Source organism: Rhineura floridana, chromosome 2 (genome assembly GCF_030035675.1).
Source record: "Rhineura floridana isolate rRhiFlo1 chromosome 2, rRhiFlo1.hap2, whole genome shotgun sequence".
Taxonomy (NCBI): Eukaryota; Metazoa; Chordata; class Lepidosauria; order Squamata; family Rhineuridae; genus Rhineura; species Rhineura floridana.
This window is the reverse complement of record NC_084481.1, coordinates 68,340,912-68,363,056: the sequence shown is the minus strand read 5'-3', so window position 1 is coordinate 68,363,056 and position 22,145 is coordinate 68,340,912. Positions and strand designations below refer to the sequence as shown.

General features: G+C 43.4%; 1 protein-coding gene across 1 annotated transcript in view; it reads right to left on the bottom strand.

Moving 5' to 3' along the window:
- LRP1B (LDL receptor related protein 1B) overlaps positions 1-22,145 on the bottom strand; it is a 524,827-nt gene that overhangs the window by 95,948 nt on the left and 406,734 nt on the right. Inside the window, 4 exon segments of the mRNA XM_061608878.1 lie at positions 7,000-7,132; positions 8,148-8,254; positions 9,778-9,907; positions 19,023-19,129. Coding sequence (XP_061464862.1) covers positions 7,000-7,132; positions 8,148-8,254; positions 9,778-9,907; positions 19,023-19,129 — 477 coding nt within the window.

Below are 22,145 nucleotides of genomic sequence, written 5' to 3'. Positions count from 1 at the left end.
GACCAGACAGCAAATTGGCAGAGAAAAAGAAGCCATATTAAGGGGGGCTGAAACAAACAGGGTGGAATCTGTTAACCAGCCTCAGGTCACCATAGCAACCACTAGCAGGCCTGCTGAAGAAGACAAACTGTATCAAGTGGTCTCTGGGGAAGAAGCAGAGCAATTCAGGGAAGAGCTGCATAAAGATATCAGTTTGAAGCAGGTAAAGGAACAAGCCCTGACCCAACAGATTCCTTTCACTGACAAACTGAGGAATCAAGTTGTGTGTGAGAATGGGATTTTATATAGACTGTGGATGCCTGCTGAAAGAAAGGATGAATGTGAACCAGTGAAGCAATTGATAGTACCTAGCAAATACAGAACCAGATTGCTAGAGGTAGCCCACGATGTCCCATGTGCAGGACATCTGGGAATAAAAAAGACCAAGAGGAGATTGGCTGCACATTATTATTGGCCAAATATCTCCAAGGATGTAAAACAACATTGTCTATCTTGTGGAATATGCCAAAAGGTGGTAAAGGGTGGAGTAAAGACCAAGGCACCCTTAAAGCCCCTTCCTATAATTGGACAACCCTTTTATAGAGTGGGAATAGATTTGGTGGGCCCTTTTTCCAAACCCACAAGGCATGGCAAGAAATATCTAGTGGTGGTGGTGGATTTTGCCACCAGGTACCCAGACGCAGAAGCACTGACATCTGTAGAAGCCCCTGTAGTGGCAGAGGCTTTATTAAAAATCTTTATGAGGCTGGGTTTCCCTCATGAAGTGCTGACAGATCAAGGCAGTGTATTCATGGGAGAAGTGATGCAATGTATGTGGAAATGTTGTGGTCTAAAACATCTAAAGACCACTACTTACCATCCCGCCACTAATGGGCTAACTGAGAGATTCAATGGAGTTTTGAAGGGCATGATAAGAAGCTATGTTCAAGATCACCCACAAGACTGGGATGAACGGTTGGGATGCTTCTTATTTGCATACAGAGAAGTCCCTCAGGAGTCAACAGGCTTCTCACCCTTTGAACTAATGTTTACTAGAAAAGTGAGGGGACCTTTGGAACTGCTAAAAAATTCATGGGAAGGAACTCTGGGAGAGTACAAAACTTCTGTAGTAGATTTTGTATTGGAATTCCGCAATAAATTAACATCAATGATGGAAGTAGTGAAAGAGAATTTGAGTCATGCACAGGAGAAGCAAAGTTACTGGTATGACAGAACAGCCAGAGAACGTGTGTATGATGTGGGAGATATGGTTATGGCGTTCATACCCAGGAAACATGACAAATTACAGGCTAACTGGGAAGGACCATATACCATCAGAGAAAGGCTTGACACAGTGACATATGTAATCACCACAGACCAATTAAACAAAAGCAAAGTGGTTCATGTAAATATGTTGAAGCCTTACCATACCAGGGATGCAAAGGTGTTGCAAGTTACCTTATTCCCTGAGGGAAGTGGGCCTGAACTTCCAGATTTGGTACAGGAAAGCAAAGACAAAGGAGGGGTAGATCAAGTGGAATGGTCAGAGGAGGTAGAGGAGGAAGTAAAAGAAGAGATTCTGAGAGTTTTGAAAACCTATAGGAATCTCTTTAGCAACAAACCTGGCCGAACCAGTATAGTTATACATTCCATTGATACTGGAGATCATGCCCCAATCAGATCTGTTCCGTACCGTGTGAATGGGAAAGTTTTGAATGAGATCAAAAAGGAGGTGGAAGATATGCTGGAATTAGGAGTGATCAGGGAATCCATCAGTCCCTGGGCCTCAAGTATTGTCCTGGTTCCGAAAAAAGATGGAACGACAAGGTTTTGCATTGATTATCGGCTAATCAATAAAATTACTGTCCCAGATGCGTATCCTATGCCTAGGGTAGACGCAATGTTAGAGTTATTGGGGGCAGCAACCATTATCTCTACACTAGATCTCTGTAAAGGATTTTGGCAAATGGAACTAGACGATCAATCCAGAGCCAAAACTGCCTTCAGTACACCAGATGGGTTATATGAGTTTGTGACCTTACCCATGGGACTAAGGAACTCACCAAGTTCATTTCAGAGGCTAATCAATACTGTGTTGCGAGGCATGTCAGATTTTGCAGTGGCCTATATCGATGACGTGGCCATTTTTAGCAAGTCGGTGCCTGAGCATGTCCAACACCTGACAACAGTATTGGAGGCCTTAAGAAAAGCAGGCCTCACAATAAAAGCTAAGAAATGCCAGTTTGGACTAAAGGAAGTAATCTATTTAGGACATAAGGTGGGGAGTGGGAAAATCACCCCCTTATGGAGCAAGGTGGAGGCAATACAAGCGTGGCCGATCCCCTTAACCAAAAAACAAGTAAGGGCATTTCTGGGTGTGGCTGGTTTTTATAGGAAGTTTGTGAGAAATTTTGGGGAAATAGCAACCCCCTTGCATGAATTGACCAAGAAGAAGTGTTCTGAGCATGTGGTATGGACGGATGAATGTCAGAAGGCTTTTGATCGCTGAAGCAAGCCTTGTGCCAAGGACCCATATTAATAGCACCAGACTATGAGCAACCATTCATCGTGGCTACAGATGCGTCAGACCTCGCGCTGGGAGTCGTCTTGCTGCAGGAGAGAGAAGGCACCAGACATCCAGTGGCGTATCTGAGTCGCAAGCTGACGCCGAGGGAGAAAAACTATTCGTCGGTCCAGAAGGAGTGCCTAGCAGTCGTGTGGGGACTGAACAAGTTGCGCCCATACGTGTGGGGATGAAGATTCACATTGACTACGGATCATCGGGCCTTGTTATGGTTGCAGACTATGAAAAACCATAACACTATACTGCAGAGGTGGTCCTGGGCCCTACAGGACTATCAAGTGGACTTCCAGTTCATCAAAGGCAAGGACAATGTACTGGCCGATGGACTTTCCAGGCAAGTGGCTGGGACTGCAGTGACGTGACCAGACAGAGGAACAAAGAAAGACATTTTCCCCATAGAGACTTTTATTTGTTAACGCGACGTATAAATCCTGGAACAGGAATAATACTCTGCTGTTGTTTAAGGGGGGGGAAATGTGATGTTCCTATATATTAGTGTATATATGGTAAGTGCTGGTTGTTTAGAGTATACATGGTAAGTAGTGAAAGAGGAGGGGGAGTGAATGGGCAATAGAATGCTTGATGATTGGCTGAATGTTTAAAATGGCTGACAGTATAAATGAAAGGATGACAGGTAAATCTGGGGGAATGTGAGGTGGTGAATTGTGGAATCTGGGGGGAGAAGAGAAAGAGTGGATTGCTTGGTGGGGTTTAGAGAGTTGTTTACCAGGAGGGAGGTGGAGTTCGGATTAGTATTGAGTAAAACCATATGCTTATGTGCCTTAAGAAGAAATCTTGTTAATCTTGTTAGCTTTGTTATCTGTAATAAATACTTAATTTGGTTTACCAAAGGCCTGATCCTTGGCTGGGGTTTCACAGACCAGAAGGGAGGGTAAGGTAATGACCAAGGCTGAAGGGGAACTGTAACAAATGGTGGCAGCAGTGAAGAGAATAACAATACCAGTATTCAGAGTCTCTGGGAATACTAGTATTGGGACGTTACTGGTGGTTGCCTAGCAGGGGGATCTGTTGAGATCTGTGCTAGAGCGGGGAGAGAAATCATAAGAGAGAGCAGTCCGGACTGGTGGAGTCCCTGGTGGTGCCTAGAGACAGGCAGTAACCACGAGCATGTAGGAACCTGACAGGGAGAGCCAGGGAAGGACGGCTCACAGACTGCCCCATGCTTTTAACCTAAATCTTGCAATTACCATCCACACATTGGAGGCTTCTTGTCTGTTTTCCTGTAATATATTCTGTGTGGGATGGCCCTTGAGGACAACTTGAAAACTTGTGTGAAAATTGGAGGGAGAAATATAAATAATTTAAGATATGCAGATGATACCATACTACCAGCAGAAACCAGTAATGTTTTGAAATGAATGCTGACGGAAGTTAAAGAGGAAACCACAAAAGGAGGACTACAGCTGAACGTCAAGAAGACTAAAGTCATGACAACAGAAGATTTATGTAACTTTAAAGTTGACCACAAGGACATTGAACTTGTCAAGGATTATCAATACCTTGGCATAATCATTAACCAAAATGGAGACAATAGTCAAGAAATCAGAAGAAGGCTAGGACTGGGGAGGGCAGCTATGAGAGAAGTAGAAAAGGTCCTCAAATGCAAAAAGTCAGGATCATTCAGACCGTGGTATTCCTGATCTCTATGTATGGATGTGAAAGTTGGACAGTGAAAAAAGTGGGTAAGAGAAAAATCAACTCATTTGAAATGTGGTGTTGGAGGAGAGCTTTGCTGATACCATGGACTGCAAAAAAAGACAAATAATTGGGTGTTTGAACAAATTAAACCAGAACTATCACTAGAAGGTAAAATGATGAAACTGAGGTTATCATACTTTTGACACATAATGAGAAGACATGATTCATTAAAGAAGATAATAATGCTGGGAAAAACAGAAGGGAATAGAAAAAGAGGAAGACCAAACAAGAGGTGGATTGATTCCATAAAGAAAGCCACAGATCTGAACTTACAAGAACTGAACAGGATGGTTTATAACAGATGCTATTGGAGGCCGCTGATTCATAGGGTTGCCATAAGTCGTAATCGACTTGAAGACACATAACAACAACATTTTGCCATGATCAAGGGTTTTAAATTTCTCATGCTGCAATCCCTGTACTGAATGATGATGATGATGTTGACAATATAAAAGGATTAAAATATAAAAACATAGATTGTGTGTGTTGACCAGGGTGTGTGCCCAGTTCCCTCTTCATGGATGTAGGCGTGTTCTCCGTAGGACCTGGTGCCATTTGCTGCCATATTTAGCTTCCAGTCCCCAATCCCCCAAAAATCTATTAAATAATTTCCCCTCCTCCAGTCAAAAAGAACAAAGTCTCCCTCTCAAATTAATACTTGCAAATGGGAGGGGCATTTCATCTAAATCCTATTTTGAAGCTAGAGATTTAGAAAATAGCCCATCTAAAAGATGCTTTGTTTGCTGTGGTCATTAAATACACATTGACTAGTCTAATTTCCCCAAATCTTCTAAAATAATATGCTTCTTCTAAAATGAAAAATTAACTTAATAGAGGAAATCACGTTTTTATTCAGAATAATAATTTTTTTTAAAAAATAAATTGGCTTAATGCTAACGCACAGGAATGATAAAAGAACAAACCCAGAAATCAGCAGATGGTTTAATTATTAACACAGCTTTTATGGAGCACACATTTCAGATATGGAAACAGGGATTATTCCTATAATCACCCAGGCTTAGAATCAACGATATTTATTGGACGCTTGATTTGTGAAAAAGCAGTATCAATGAGATAATGTTGCTTTCTGTTTTAAGGTATTACTATTATAGTTATACTTTTTTTCAAAGATAGGGCTTTTCTGAACAAAATAGTGACAGTAAGGAAAACGACAGGTTGTTCTAGCCATCAAGGTAATAGGTCTCTTCTGTTTAACAAAATATAACATTCTGCAGGTTTTAAAAGGGGAGAAGTATCACTAGCCACTTTTGTTGCTACCATCTTTTTCTTTTGTAAATGTTATTGCACTTTAACATTTTCACAGCAATTTAAAAGGACATGAAGGCTGCAGTCATAAACACACATTACTAGGATGTTAGCTCAGTTGAGCTCAATAGGACTGAGTACAAATGCTTAGGACTGCACTCTTAGTATGCCTCCAGATTGTCACTATTTTGTGGGAAGGATTCAAGCACATAACGGAAATTTAGATATGCACAAAGTGGGTTAAAGTGCTCTGTTATTCTGCTGCAAGAAATCCATTTGTTAAAAGGGGGGTTCTTATGGTTGGGAACGGGATGGGGAAATGCACTAAAAAGTGTGGATGAAAAAATGATTAATGGGAGGATGTATAAATGTCCCACAAAACAAAAATCAGGATTAATTCAGGATGAATGCTCATTTTCATATAACCTCCCCAAGTACAAATCAGAAAGAACACTGAGTAAAAATCAGAAATAGTCTAACTGCCACATAAGCTTTGCACAAGCAAATCAGGATGAAGGCTCAATAAACAGGTTGACTGGCAGGAACTTTAATTTCATTACATTTTTAAAACATTTAGATTGCAAACCTAGATCTACTTACTTGGGAGCAAGCCCCACTGAAGCCAGTTGTACTTTCTTCTGAGTAGATATGTATAGGTTTGCACTACCTATCTGTTTTAACCATCATAGATAAATGCATGTTTCTATCATTTTCAAATGTACAACTCAATTCACTTGCAAGCTCCCCTTCAGTTCATTTGTGTCAACAAAACAAAATTTGTTTCAGGCTAGTTAGGCCTTTCCTTTCTGTAGAAAAAGCTTTTCTGGTGATCTCTTACTCAGAAATATCCTCTTTTCCTTCTGTACTCAAAAGCAAAATGTTAAAGGGAAATATTATATTATTGTTGTTGTTGTTGTTGATGATGATGGTGATGATGACAATAATAAAATAATTTGTTATTCATTGCACTTATATCCCACCTCAAGAAGCTCAAGGCGGCATACATAGTTCTCCCCACAACAGCCCTGAGAGGTAGGTTAGGGTGAGAGGCAGTGACTGGCCCAAAGTTATTCAGTGAGTTTCATGGCCGAGTGGAGATTTGAACCCTAGTCTTCCAGTTCCTAGTCCAACACTCTAACCACTTCACCATAGTGGCTCCAAATTATAATTTAGATTTTTGCATGTTTTCAGTCATATGCAGTGCAATTCTATACATTTCTACTCTGAACTAAATCCTATTGAGTTCAATGGGTCTCACTTCCAGTAAGTATGTTTAGGTTACTGCCCACTGACCACAGTGAGCAATCATTCTGGGTAAACATGCATACGATTCTCTTGTGAGTATTGATGTAATGACAATAGAAAAAGAAATGCAACATTGGCATGTATAGGATTGCTCTGCATGCTCCATGCGTTAAAGAAAAGCTGGGCAAGAAAATAATGACTCTCACCTCTGTCACAATGTTGTTCATCGCTGTTGTCCACACAATCTTGGATTCCATCACAAAGCCATCTGACAGGGATACAGTGTGCCTTATTTTTACAACGAAACTGATCTTCTTTACATTCTGTTACACAGTCCATCTGTTGAAATACAGTTATATGCATTCTGCAATGGTCATGGGACTAAGCAATAAACTTACTTGATTATTTGATCAGTTATATGTGGCAGCATTTATAAACAAAAGTAACAGAATTATAAAGAGATCAAGTAGAATTCAACAAAACTGACAAAATTAATCCAGAGTTTTGCTATTTCAAGATGAGAGGGCCATACTTCTCTTACTGACAACTAAGTTATAGTCACCATCTCTCTGTTGAGTTATGAAGGAGTGGGCAAGGACTTGGCACGTTTGTCCTCAAGGTAGTGGTTACAGGAGTGGCAGTTGGACTGTACACCAAGCACAGCCTCCTACACGCCAAAAACGTCTTGCCTGAGAGTTGGGGCATCTTTAGGAAAGACCTTGGAATGGGTGCAGGGGGCTGTAGCGACAGGAAGAATTGGGAGAATTTGGGAGTGGGGCTTCTGCTGTGCGAGCAGAAGTGCTCTTCTGCGTGCACATAACACTTCTGGATGCTCTTCTTTACACACACAGAAACCAAGTTCCTCTGTACTTATGAAGTTCCCCATATTTGATTGATAGTTGCATTTTGCGCAAAGCCATCAAAGTGAGTTACAACATTAAAAAAAGTAATTTTAAAAATTACATTTTAAAATCAAATATCATCAACAGGAAAATCAACATACAACTGGAACAACATTTAAAATAGCAAGCGCACACATCTACAATTCAAGTGTTTGACTGAAAAAGAAATGTTTTCAAGGCCCTCTGAAAAGAACTGACTGAAGATGGTGGACCACCTCTGACACAAGGGAATGCCAGAATTTTGGGGCCATAACCAAACAGACACTATAGTTGTCCATATCAATGAAATATTCAACTGTCCTCTCATTGAAGTGAATAGAAAAGCCCACTAATAACTGCAAAAGGAGCTGCTGGGGCAGAAGGAAATTCCACAGCATTTGTTACTTTCAATAAACATTTCTAAATCTGCAAGCCACAACATTACATCAGGTCAAGAGTAATTAACTGCTTACCTCATCAGAGCCATCTGGACAGTCATATTCTCCATTACACCTGAAAGATGCTGAGATACATCCTCCATTGGCACACACATACTCACTTGAAGAGCAGGTTGGAGATGCTATTTTAGACAGATATTTGGCATTAGGCAAATGCAGCAAACCATTACATTATAAGATAACAAGCTTAGCATTTGGTAAAATACAGATCTACAAAGTGGTATATTTAGTAAAGAGAAAATCTATTTAATATAATTCATCTTTCTTATGACAGAGTTCTGCCAATTTTCACAGCCTTACTTTACTTTCAGGAAGTTATATCCAATGGTTTTCCTCCATTCACAGAAGGTGCTTCAATTAACTGAGAGTTGTGCTCAGAGAAGAGACCCAGTGATGTGAATGGAAACTTTTTTCCTATTGCTAACTGCAACACAGGGAGTGCTTTTCATCATGTTGTAGCTGGGGAGGAAAAGATTAAATCTCCTCATGTGCTGCAGTCCTGGTGAATATCCCCCACTCTTTTAAATAAATAAGCACAAAGTGCTAATGTAATTGCCAGTGATAGATACATATAGTATCACATGCAAAATTATTTTAAAACACTGAACCCTCTAATGGGTGATATTGCCTACTGTTGTTGCACCAGCACTGAAGAGACGATCGCTCACAGAAGGGGGGGGAGCGATTTTCCAGGGGTTGCTGTAGACTGCCGGGGGGAGAGGGAATCAGCAAAAATCACTTCCCCTCCTCTTCTACGAGTGGATGCCTTCCTCGTGCAAGGATATCACCCAATATTCAGTTTGATACTACTGAGTACCTTTTATTTACTATTTTTTCCTTTTTATTTTTTTTAGATTTTTTTAGGGATTATATTTTAACATAGTATTTGTTTATTGTTGCTTTAGTTTGATCTGTGTAAGCTAGTTTGAAAATCTTATAACTTGTAAGGATGCAGTCCTTTTTAAATAAAATTACACAAATAATGTAAACAGAAATTGGGCAGAGGTAAGTACTTCTCTAGGGACAGAACAGATACCCAAACAGTACTGGCCAGCTGTTAGATATGAAAATGCTTCCCCTTATGTTTAGTGAGGATGGTGAAGCACTTTTCTGATTTGTAATCCTTGTTGCAGATAGGCTTAACAGTAAACAATTAGGACCCAAGCCTTTGAATGAGCCACCTATTTGGACAGTATACTAAATGCATCTACAACAGACTAGACTCTTAACTGCAGCTGTAATTAGTACTGCTGATTTTGTATGACCATTCTGCCATAGCTACATCATTTCATGTTCTTCAATGGCAATGAAGATTTATAGACAATGAATTAGGCATGTCACAGTCAGCAAAAAGACTTATTTTGCTCAATGCTAGCACCATTGTAACATAGACATTCTATACACTTAGAAGCTGTAGCTCTCAGGAGTCCATTTTACATAGTGCAACTGAACTGAATCCAGACATTTTGATTCATAATTTGCCTAAATTTTAGAGTGAGGTACATAGCAGAACAATATTTGTGGCATTAAAATTTATTCAGAAATATGAAACAATGTTGCAAACATATCACTCGAATTACTAACAGTATTTTTCCTTGCTGTAAATAACTCTCATCACCCCTCTTTCCCATGAATAAAGATTTACCCGGTTCACAATTTTTCTCATCCTCTCCAAGAATGCAGTCATCATGTCCATCACATTTCCACTTTGTGGCTATGCACTGACCATTGGAGCATTGGAACTGGTCTTTTAAGCAGCCAGAATCACAATTTCTCTGTCATTAACCAAATGATGTAATTAATTTAGCTAACATAAAATATAATACTAAATTAATAAGTAATACTGCAAAAAAGTGAGGTTATGTCTGAAAATGAACAGCATTTGCTAATTCTCCAATAATACAACTATCATATCTAAAATAAGCTTTACAAACATAACAAAATGTACAAAATGGAATAGTCATTACAACTGTATCCCAATTTTAGTAACCATTATATTAATCTAGTTAAAAAGAGAGAAAGACCTCAATGGATGACTGAAGCAACTCTTAAAATGGTTAAAGAGAGAAGGAAAGCAAAAGCAAAAGGAGATAGAAACACAGAACCCTAAATGCAACAATACAGCGACTAGTATGTAGGGACAAAGAGAACTATTACAATAGTGATTGTATAGAAATAGAAGAGGACAAAAAAAGGGGTAGAACAAGAGCCCTGTTCCAAAAGATTAGAGAAATTAAAGGGAAATTTAAAACAAGAGTAGGGATGTTGAATAATCAACAGGGGAACACACTGACTGACCGAGATGAAATAAAAGGAAGATGGAAGCAATACACTAAAGACCTCTATAACAGATATGCCAGGATGAGAGATTCATTCGTGGAGGAACTGTATGATGAAGAACCAGAAATTTTAGAATGTGAGGTAAACGCTGCTCTTAAAATGTTTGGAAGAAACAAATCACCAGGAACAGATGGCATACCAATAGAGTTGCTACAAGCTACTGAGACTGAATCTGTCCAGATTTTGACAAATGGAAAACTAAACAATGGCCCACAGACTGGAAGCGTTCAATATTTACCCCAATTCCAAAGAAAGGGGATCCCAGGGAATGCAGTAATTATCGAACTATTGCCTAATATCCCATGCAAGTAAAGTAATGCTCAAGATTCTACAACAAAGGCTCTTAACTTACACGGAGCAAGAAATGCCAGACATCCAAGTTGGATTTAGAAAGGGAAGAGGCACCAGAGATCACATTACAATCATACGTTGGATAATGAAACTAACCAAGGAATTTCAGAAGAAGATCACCCTGTACTTTATAGATTACAGCAAAGCCTTTGATTGTGACCTATTGCCGAAATAAAACACAAACACCATTCATTGGGTTAAATCATGGGCCACTTTATTAAACGGAATCAATTAGAATAATGAACCTGCAGAGGGGAAATCAATTGCGGGAGCATTCTGATGATCCAGGCAAAGCCTGCTTGCAGCCATAGGGCAACCAAACCCTTGCCTGAGCCCGGGGCTGCCCTGTGCCAGACCCGAGCTCAGGCCACACCCTGAAGATGTGTAGGGGGTCCAACCCGCATCACCGCCCCCCAGAGCCCTGAAACTCTGAGCGGATGAGGCACGTTGGCCCCAAAGGCAGCCCGTGTTCTGCCCCCGGGCCGTATAGCCCTGAGCTGCAGGCCCCCGGACCGCCAATCCCAAAGGTGCCTAAAGGTGTCACCTAGCTGCCCTTTCCCTTTTAACCTTTCCCCCGCACTTCCTTGCCACAAAAGGGGGACAAGCCTCTGCTTAGTCTCCCTTTACCCCACACCCGATAAGTATCTTGTGCAGACCCCTCTGCAGGTCTGTCAAGAAGATGCCATCGTTGCCTCACAAACTGCATGTCCTCACGTGCCTGCCACTGAGGGCCTTGCCCTCCAGCAGATGACCAGAGGCTATCGTAGCCTCAACTGCATGTCCTCACATGCCTGCCACTGAGGGCCTTGCCCTCCATGTCTGACCACAGCAGACAACCAGAGGCTATCATGGCCTCAACCGCATGTCCTCACATGCCTGCCACTGAGGGCCTTGCCCTTGAGTAACCAAGGTCATTCCCACCCAGGGGAATGACCACCACCTGCGGGACCTTCCGCACTCAACCCTGCTGGAACAACATGGGTAGGAGACCATCCCAGTGCATACTCTGTTGACCCAGCCACCAATCCATGGCCCACCATCAAAGGCCCAGCCGTGAACCAATGTGCATTTGCGGCCCCAAGGCCAGCCTATAAGATCATGCCATGGCCGCAGAGTAGGCTGCGCATCTGCTCCATCCCCGTCCAGCAACCTGCCAAAAACAGAAACAATCATGAACAGTTGGGTCCTGGACCTTCAGACTCGGCCCAGGGGTGAATGCACTCCAGGTGCCCCATAATTCCACCTTCCGACAGCCTACACCTGCATATACCACACCAATTGCCCAGGTAGGCAATTCCCCTGCCGGGTATGCAGCCCCAATTCCATAGGAGCATGTCCCCCAAAACCCCATGTGTCTGCTCCCAGGCTCTGCGACACTAGACCAAAACTTTATGAGGGAAGATCCCTCCCCCTGAGTATCAGACAACCGGGCCTGTAGCTACAGGCCAAAAAACACTGTGACGCCCTCACGGGACAAGTGTCAAGTCTCGGGGCAGGATAAAATAATGGTGTGCCTCTTGTGCCCCTGGTCTGCCCGGAAACAAACTTTGGACAGCAGGATGGCTCGTAGGGAAGTCTGACCTGGACCCAAACACTCCCGCCCTCCATCCAGAAGGCTCCAAAATTAAGTGTGAGGGCCGCTGCCCGCAACTGCTGGTCACAGGGCACCTCCCTGAACAACAATCCCTGGCGGGTCAGGTGAATGACGGAGGATGAGGATAAGGGGTATGGTGGTGTGCATGGGCCAGCCAGCCAGCACATGACATATCCCAAGCCATCTGAATGGTCCCAAAGGCCCCCTGCCAGCCTACCTTGCAACACTCTGACGGACGGGCTTTACTCCTACCATCCATGATGAATTCCTGAGCGTGATTCATAGGAATAGGCCACACTTTGCATAGCCCCTGCCGGCCCCTAACTCCCAGAAATCCCCTCCTGCCCTCTGATAGCTGGTAAGCATCCTGGAGCAACAGATAGGCATATGGCCATATCTGACTCCCCTCCCCCATCTCCCAGTGTGTGGTATGGGACTAGCAGTTCTCCCCCCCAGAGTCGTTCCCTCCTCTAACTAAAAACACTATTGACACACTGTCGGAAAGGGGGGGGCACGCCTCAGGTTGGTGCATAAGGCAGCCAAAAAACAAAAACAAAACAAACCCTGAAGCTGTGGTAAGGCTGTGACATCCCTGTTATGGCACCATAAACCCCACCGTCGAAGGCCCCCAACACCTGAAGGGCAGAAAGCAAACACTTTCCCAGTCCCTGAAAACTCCAGGATCTTGATCTGCAATGGTTCAAGCCCTTTTCTCGGGCAGCCTGCAGCCCTGGGTCCAAGAGACAATCTTAATACCCTGGAAGGTGAACTCTAGGGCAGGATCCTCCATTTTCCCAGATGCCAAAGGAACCCCCCAGTTCATAGCCACGCCATAAACGGTGCCATCAGGTGCTAACATGCACCCAAAGTCTGCCCTACCCGTGAACCGTAAATCATGAACATAGTGCCCCACTGCTTCTGAGCCCTCTCGTCTCCTGACTGTCCCTTCCAAGAAGGAGCTGAAGTGCTCCATACAAGAATACAGCAGCCCATAGGTAATGCTCTGCTGCATAGTCGACCTAAAAGGCAAAACTCAACATCCGGCAATGCAGGCAGATTAGCTGCCACCCTTGCCCATAAGGCACCTCTGCCACAGGCGCGCACCATATTGAATGCAGTGTAGTGCACTGTGCATAGTCTATCTGGTATGAAGCCATTACTGACTGACCCCACTTGTATGACGGATGATGAATCAGGTAGACTCCGCCCACTGCCACATTGGGCACTATGGGGGGGCATTGTGAGAGCAGACATAGGGGATGATGGGAAGGGGCCAATAACCCTGCCCAACTGTATGTCTTTATCAATCATCCCCTGGACCAGTGCGTCTGTACCTAAGACTGATTTAAGATTGCCGGCCATAAGGGCAAGCTGGGGGCCACTGTATAGGATCCAGAAAAAAAAACACCTAATAAAGAAAACTGCATCATAAATGAGTCTCCCCATAAACTGGGCAGTCTGCCAGCACCTCGAGCTTAGCTGGAAAGGGACACTTTCCTTGAGCAGCCTCTGCTATCCTTCTGGCTTGTTGTTGTGACTTTAATTGCGGGTTCATATTCAGCAGTTATTAGATGGCATGGAGTTGAGCAATGCCATCTTCTAATGTCTGCAGATCAAATGACTCTTAAAAGTACAGGACTAGTGGCCTGTAAAAAGGTGGCCACCTTATCTACAGCCAGTTTGCAAACTAGCTAAAGAGAAGATGCAAGCAAATGTGCAGCCTGTACATGATCACTGAAAAGAATTCCATTATGTTTAAATAATTTACTCAGAGAAAAAAGACTTGGACCAATTCTATGCATACTTACTTATGAGAAAATCCCACCGAGTGTATTGTTACTTCTTCCCCACGGAAGGGTGCACATGATTGCACCCATACAGCAGAATCCTAAGTATGTTTACTCAGAATATCACAGGTTAAATGGGTCTCTGGACTGGACTGAGGTTTATAGGACTTAACTAATGGAAAGGTTTGTATATTTTTACCTGGGTTTTGAAGAAAGTATTTGGGGAGGTGAAGCTTGACAGTGAAAAGAGGGGATGAGCTCCCTTTGCATTTGCGGAGTTGAGGTAGTTTTGGAGGTGAGGTTGCAGCACTAACTGGGATCCCTACTGGCCCCTGCAGCCTCCTTTCTGTCTCCAGCTGCCACCTGTCCTCCCCAAAAAGTCTCTGCTCTTCGTAATCACATTGCATTGTTCCAATCCAAATGGCCTCCAACTGATGGCCACCATATGTATCTCCCCAAATGCTCTGGGATGAAACAACACCCCCATTATCTTTTAGAATATATCTCAGAATATTGCCACGTTGTAACAGAGCCTCTTTCTAAGGTACAGGCAAATTTTGCCCCTCTCATCCTAAGTTCTCCCTAATTGACTAACCCCCTCTCCAAACTTTCCTGGTTTGCAAAGACAGTGTGGAAGTGGAATGGCCTTTTCAGTACATCCCTTAATAAAAGCATCCCCACACATGGCTGTCCAGCTGCCTCTCTAGGTAATTGGTAAATGAAAAGGAACATTCGGTTTAAACTAAAAATACACTTCAGTATGAAGAAAAGGAGTCTATTCCTATTTCACTTTCTGTAGTGGGCGAGGGGGCCCCCATAGAAGTATCTCCTGGCCCTAACTGGAAGTGCTGAGGGCTGAACCTGAGGACCCTCAGCATGCAAAGCAAGCGTTCTGTTACTGAGCTACAATCCTTCATCTCCAGGGTTCGAGATCCCTGTAAATGGTAGAATAATCCTAGCAATAAAACACATGAAGTGCATTGGCTATGTTCTACTCCTCCACAGCTGGGGGTGGGCGTCTACCCTCCGCCCTGGGGGCCCTGCCCTTCCCTTTCAGCCCACTTCGCCCTTTTTGGGTGGCATCCTGAGATTGAGCGTGTAGCTGGGTCTATTCCCTTCTGCTAATCCCCCCCCCAGCCTATGCCCCATTGCAGAAGCAAGGGGCGTGCGTCCTTCAGAAAGGAAAGGTGGTAAGTGTGAGGAAGCACTAAAGGGGGGCCCAGCACCTTCACAGCCCGGCCAGACTGTGCCCTCTCGTCATCCTGCACACCCCAGTCACCGACCCACTGGCTCCCTTGTCCAGCCCCAGACAATCCAGGCCTCCTGGGCCACCAAGTGACCAAATAGGGGGTGTGATGGAGCTGGTGCCCGGCACCCAATTCCCCTACTATGTGGTGAGGTGAGGGGCTGATGATCTTTCCCACCCACCCCCACGGGGATCCCCTTGAGGAACCCTCGAGGAAAGAACGCAGCCAAAGGCCGCCTCGCCTGTGCTCTTGAGCAGCCCGTAATGCCTTGAATCTGCCGTCGCCTCTAGGCCTTGCCACTGCTGTGGGGAGTTGCTGCCACCGCCAGGCCCCACTGGGCCAAGAGCCACAAGCCTCGATACCTCCAGAAGGCCTCCCCGGCCAGGAGCCCCGCTGCCGCCGCTGCTCCCACTACAGGAGGGCCTCGCCGCCACCGCCGCCAGAAGGCCTCGTCGCCGCTGCTATAGGGCCTCCCCAGGCCAAGGGCTCACCGCCTCAACACCGCCCAAGACAAGGCAAGCGAAGCCACGTGCGCCGGAGAGCTCCATGTGCACTGAATGCGCCACACACGCCCTTAGAAGGCCTCAGCACCACTGCCACCACCGCCGTTAGGCCTCCCGTGGCCAGAAGCCCCGCCACCGTTGTAAGGCCTCTCTCGGCCGAAGCCTCGCCGTTGCAAGGCTGCCGAGCTGGAAGCATCGCCGCTGTTGCCGACGCTGCAAGGCCTCACCGCGCCGCAGGCCTTGCTGCGCCAAAAGCCTCGCCGCCAAAATTCAAAGGAGGGCGGGAGGCTGGCGGAGTGGCCTTAAATGGCCTTCAGCAGCCCCGCCTCCTATTGCGTGTCACGCAGATGCGCCAGCGTGCTGCGTGCACACACACATCCCCCACGATGGCGGCCTGGGCTTCGGCTGCGGCCGCAAACTCGCCCCTTTGCCCGGCATGTACCGGGCGCGGAATGGGACTGTGTAGATCATGAAAAACTATGGAATGCTTAAAAGAAATTTCAGAAGAAAATCACCCTGTACTTTATAGATTACAGCAAAGCCTTTTACTGTGTAGATCATGAAAAACTATGGAATGCTTTAAAAGAAATGGAGGTGCCACAGCATCTGATTGTCCTGATGTGCAACCTATACTCTGGACAAGAGGCTACTGTAAAGACAGAATGTGGAGAAACCGACTGGTTCCCAACCGGAAAGGGGATGAGACAGGGGTGTATTTTATCACCCTATTTGTTTAATCTGTACACAGAACATATCATACGGAAAGCAGGATTGGACCAAGATGAAGGAGGTGTGAAAATTGGAGGGAGAAATATCAATAATTTAAGATATGCAGACGATACCATGCTACTAGCAAAAAACAGTAAAGATTGTATGCTGATGAAAATTAAAGAGGAAAGCACAAAAGCAGGACTAAAGCTGAACGTGAAGAAGATTAAAGTAATGACAACAGAAGATTTATGTAATTTTAAAGTTGACAAAGAGAACATTCAACTTTTCAAGGATTATCAATACCTTGGCACAGTCCTTAACCAAAATGCAGACAATAGTCAAGAAACCAGAAGAAGGCTAGGACTGGCGAGGGCAGCTATGAGAGAACTAGAAAAGGTCCTCAAATGCAAAAATGTATCACTAAACACTAATCAGGATCATTCAGACCATGGTATTCCCGACCTCTATGTATGGATGTGAAACTTGGACAGTGAAAAAAGTGGGTAAGAGAAAAATCAACTCATTTGAAATGTGGTGTTGGAGGAGAGCTTTGCGGATACCATGGACTGCAAAAAAGACAAATAATTGGGTGTTAGAACAAATTAAACCAGAACTGTCACTAGAAGCTAAAATGATGAAACTGAGGTTATCATACTTTGGATACATAATGAGAAGACATGATTCTCTAGAAAAGACAATAATGATGGGAAAAACAGAAGGAAGTAGAAAAAGGGTAAGGCCAAACAAGAGATGGATTGATTCCATAAAGGAAGCCACAGACCTGAACTTACAAGATCTGAACAGGGTGGTTTATGACAGATGCACTTGGAGGTCACTGATTCATAGGGTCACCATAAGTCATAATCAACTTGAAGGCACATAACACCACCACCAACATATTAATCTAATAATAATGCTGATACATAGTAAAAATACAGTTGTATTTTTTTATACCCCGGTCCTTTCCCCAATGAACTCAGCTCCAATAAATACAGCATAAAGTGGTGTTTTTTTTAGGATGTCCTTAAAGCATATTGGCTTGGATCCTAAGTTACCCTTCTATTAGTGCAAGAGGGGGTTAATTTCCACTGACATTCCCCTCCTTCTGTAATTCATTTCAACCTGTCTCACAGTACTCCCTAAGGGTCTCCCAACCTTCAGGAGCAGATGAAGGTGCACAGGGGGCTTCAGAGGAAAGGCATAATAGCAAAGTCCTGCTTCAAGCCATTCTTCAATCTACTTTTCTCCTTCATTTAGGATGAACAAATCTTTCTGCTTCCAGGCCATGGCAATTTCACATTTTTGCACATAATTCTGTTCTGTTCCATTTCTACATTCATTTTCTTCCTTTAAAAAATCCTTTCAAAATACTTACTTCAACACATATTTGTATACATGTTTGTTTAAACTGATTAGAACTGCATCACAACATTCAGAGAACGCAAAATGTGGTAGAGGGGAAAGTTCTGATCCACACCCCTTGGACAACTGTGCAACTGGAATTTAGCTATGCAACAGATTTTGTACTTCTCTGAACGTTGGATGGAGATGGTGTTTAATTGTGCATTGATTCTGCTTTGGAAGTCAGCTGGTAGCCTTTGCATTATATATGTGCATGTTTAACCAGCTTGGTATTTGTCAGCATATCAGGCTATTTCACTCATTGTTTCCAATATCTGGTGCTGGCCAGCTTGCTGTTTCTTAACAGAGGTTATTGTGTACTCTTATTCTGTGCGATAAAGGGTCTTACACATAATGCTGAGCAACTACAACTCATCCAGTTCCTCATACAGATGTCTGACCTGCTTGCTCTTTCCTGCAAACTGTTGATTGACTTTCTCAATCTAGTAAATAGTGTGAAGAATTTTGGGAAACAATTTTAGCCCAGCCCTACATTTAACTTTCTTGAGATTCTTAAAGATAGCTCACCTAAGGCTCCAAATTAACTTCAAAATTTTCTGTAGGCAAACATAATTCTTAATTTGGGTGGTGAGTTGTTCTGCCATACTGGTTACACATGGTAAGGGAGTGGGTTCACAGTCATCTGCCACACTTGCCAGATGTTTCTATACTGCCCCAAGGCCTGCTGCTGGATATCAGTGCAAGAAAGTCATGTTTGCACAGGAGCTATGTAGAAAAAAGATTCAATGCATGTAGATTCAAATGTTTTTAATTCCAGATCTTGTGCCTATGTGTACTCTGTGTGTGGGGGGTGTATATCAGACCAATCATGGATGTCTTTTGGGTATGGAGGTGGAAAAGACACTTCATTCCCTGCTTCCCGCTACGACAATCCCACTCTCCCACTATGGATCATCTGTAAGTATCAACACTGATCTCTTGAGAAAACACCCTACCTCATCTGAGCCATCTGCACAATCATAATCACCATCACACCAGAATCTTGCAGATATACAGTCTCCATTTGAGCAGTGAAAGGCTTTCTGAGTACATGTTTGTGGTTCTGAAAAAAGAAAAATGTCTCAAACTCTGGAAATAGAGAATATCTCCTTAGGATGTTCATGTAATTGTCCCTAGCTTACTCACAATGTACTAAGGACTGTAATCACGCCAGTTTCCTCCTTCCCTTAATTAGTAGTCTTGTTCTATTGTTACATGTGTTCTTCCTTTATATTATCTGTATTTTAACTTTATTTGGAAATAAAATTCCATGTTTTTAAAAAAGAAAAAAATTTCTCCTTACACATATTTAAAACAAGTATGCTTGAAATTCAGAAATGACTGATAAAAGTTATTAAACCCTTACACACCCATACAGGTTCTTCATTTTTTCATTCTATAAAAGCAAATATGTATTTTAAACGACATTATTTTAACTGTCAAAAGGTTTTTCACAGCTTCTGATGTTACTACAATGTAAGCCACAGTTTTAAATCTCTTTCACCATTTTTAACAATATGATATGAGCCAACGCTTTGCAGTTTGTGTTACTGTAGTAAGCTACTGAAAAAAACTTCACTTATTTCTAAGAGCTTATACAAGTATTTCAAATATGCAGAAACGCTTACTCAACATTTGCATCTACAACATGAAAATTACGTGTGCAAATTTATTAGTATAATGCAAATACAATACATCAAATATTCTAAATACCAAATTGAAAGATTTTTCCTATTTAGAAAAGAACATTTGCAGACTTGCTATTAAAATTCTTCCATCACTTTTATGAATGGCACTACTGCTGATAGCAGCAATATGTGAGTTTTCCCACCCCTGAGCATAACAATGGTAAAAATGTTGTTTGGAACAAAAAAGTAAACATCTTGGCAGAGTATCTGGGAAGAAGAGGGACAATCGGATATGGTTATGTACAGTACCCTCACATTGCATGTAATGGTCAGCTCATTTTAGTGCACACACTGCCAAGGATTAGCCAAGAAAGCCTTACGCTGATCCACCTTTACAGGTGCAGCAGTACCTATATGGGGATAGTCTACCATTAATCTGCAGATTCCTACATCTTGAATGTTACATTATCGTGCCCCTATCAATATATTCTTCTACGTAACCCTATTGCTGTTCTCTACTGCTTTTTCTACTTGCCTTGACGCAGTATAGTACCTGAAGTTTTTGTTATCTTGGTGATCACTTGCTGAGAATTAATTTAATAAGATATGTAAGATTATTTTTTTAGGTTTCCTGTAACATTTATCTCTCTTAATTGTGCTCACAAATCTCAGAGACTCCACCCATCCTGTGGCCTCAGAAACGTAAACGTTTCTTGTACACTTGTGTTCTAATTGTATTCACACGTATTCAAAGCTCTCTGGGTTGTAATATTTTTTATATGTAAAAATAACCATGATTCCTGTGGTACCTTAAATTGGACCATTGGTCTCACCTGAAGGGTGATTTTCCTATGAGTACGGACATCACAGCGGGTGTTAGCTCCACCTATCGTGCGAAGGCAAGAATGTCTTTGAAGTCAAGACTAGGGGCGTCAGGCCCCTCCCACTCTCCAGTTCATTTGCAGCGAGTCTAAGGAGAAATATCTAAAGATACAAGAACAAGGCCAACCGGCCTGGCAGCAGGAAAATAACACAATAGTACCATGCATAGTAACATGACTGCAACATAGCGGTATAACAGAACTAGAAGTCTTGACTTCACTCTTAAATTTAAATATAATAGCGTAACAGTAATATATAAGACATTAAAAAATATATAGTCATCTTCCAACTGGGAGGGTCGTGATGTCCGTACTCATAGGAAAATCACCCTTCAGGTGAGACCAATGGTCCATTTTCCCTATGAGTCCGGCCATCACAGCGGGATGTACCACAGCAGCCCATACAGGGAGGGACCGCCCACGTGTTAATCCTTATTAAGAACCTGTTGCAACACTCGTCTGCCGAAAGAAGCGTCAGCAGAGGCATAACGATCAATTTTATAATGCCTTATAAACGAGTGTGGGGTAGACCAGACTGCAGCCCTACAAATATCGGCAACAGGAGCATTAGTGGCAAAAGCAGCAGAAGTGGCAGCTGACCTGGTAGAATGAGCCGTTAGACTAGCTGGAACTGACAGCTTCAGGGACTCATATGTTAAAGTAATGCATGCCCTTAACCAACGAGATAAGGTAGAATTGGATACTTTATGCCCCATAGACCTTGGATGAAAGGATACAAACAGAGACTCCATTCTTCGAATCTCTTGGGTCCTAGACAGGTATGTCTTGAGAGCCCTCCGAACATCCAACGAATGCCAAGCCTTCTCGAGCGGATGGGTAGGATTCGGGCAAAAGGAAGGTAAAACAATGTCCTGGTTGCAATGAAAAACTGAATCGACCTTGGGACGGAAGGATCAGTCTTCAGCACAACAGTCCTTATGGAAGACGCAGAGGTGTCGAGCAGAAGACAATGCGCCCAACTCCGAAATGCGTCTGGCAGATGTGATTGCAATCAGAAACAAGACCTTGAAGGACAGCATACGTAGGGGCACAGACCTGATGGGTTCAAACGGAGGGCGTTGCAAAGCCTGCAGAACTTTCGGCAAACTCCATGAAGGGAACCGATGGACAACAAGCGGAGAGCGTAGGGCGACTCCCTTCAAAAAGCGTTTGATGAACGGATGTGAGGAAATATGATCTCCAGGAGAGGACACTGAGAGAATGGACGACAGAGTGGACGCATGTCAACGTAGAGTGTTGGGTCGAAGTCCCATCATAAAGCCGCTATGAAGAAATTGCAGCACCTGATGCACAGTGGCTTGGGATGGATCATGGTGGTGGGACTGACACCACTTGGAGAAAGCCACCCAGGTATGTTGATAAATACGAGTGGTAGATGGTCTTCTCGAGGCCAAAATAATATCAATCACTGCGTCAGACAGTCCAGCTGACCTCAAATGTCCCCGTTCAAACGCCACGCTGTTAGATTGAGCCAAGTAGGGTCCTGATGCAGTACTGGACCCTGGGATAGAAGGTCTGGCCTGACTGGAAGTGTCCAAGGATCCATCAT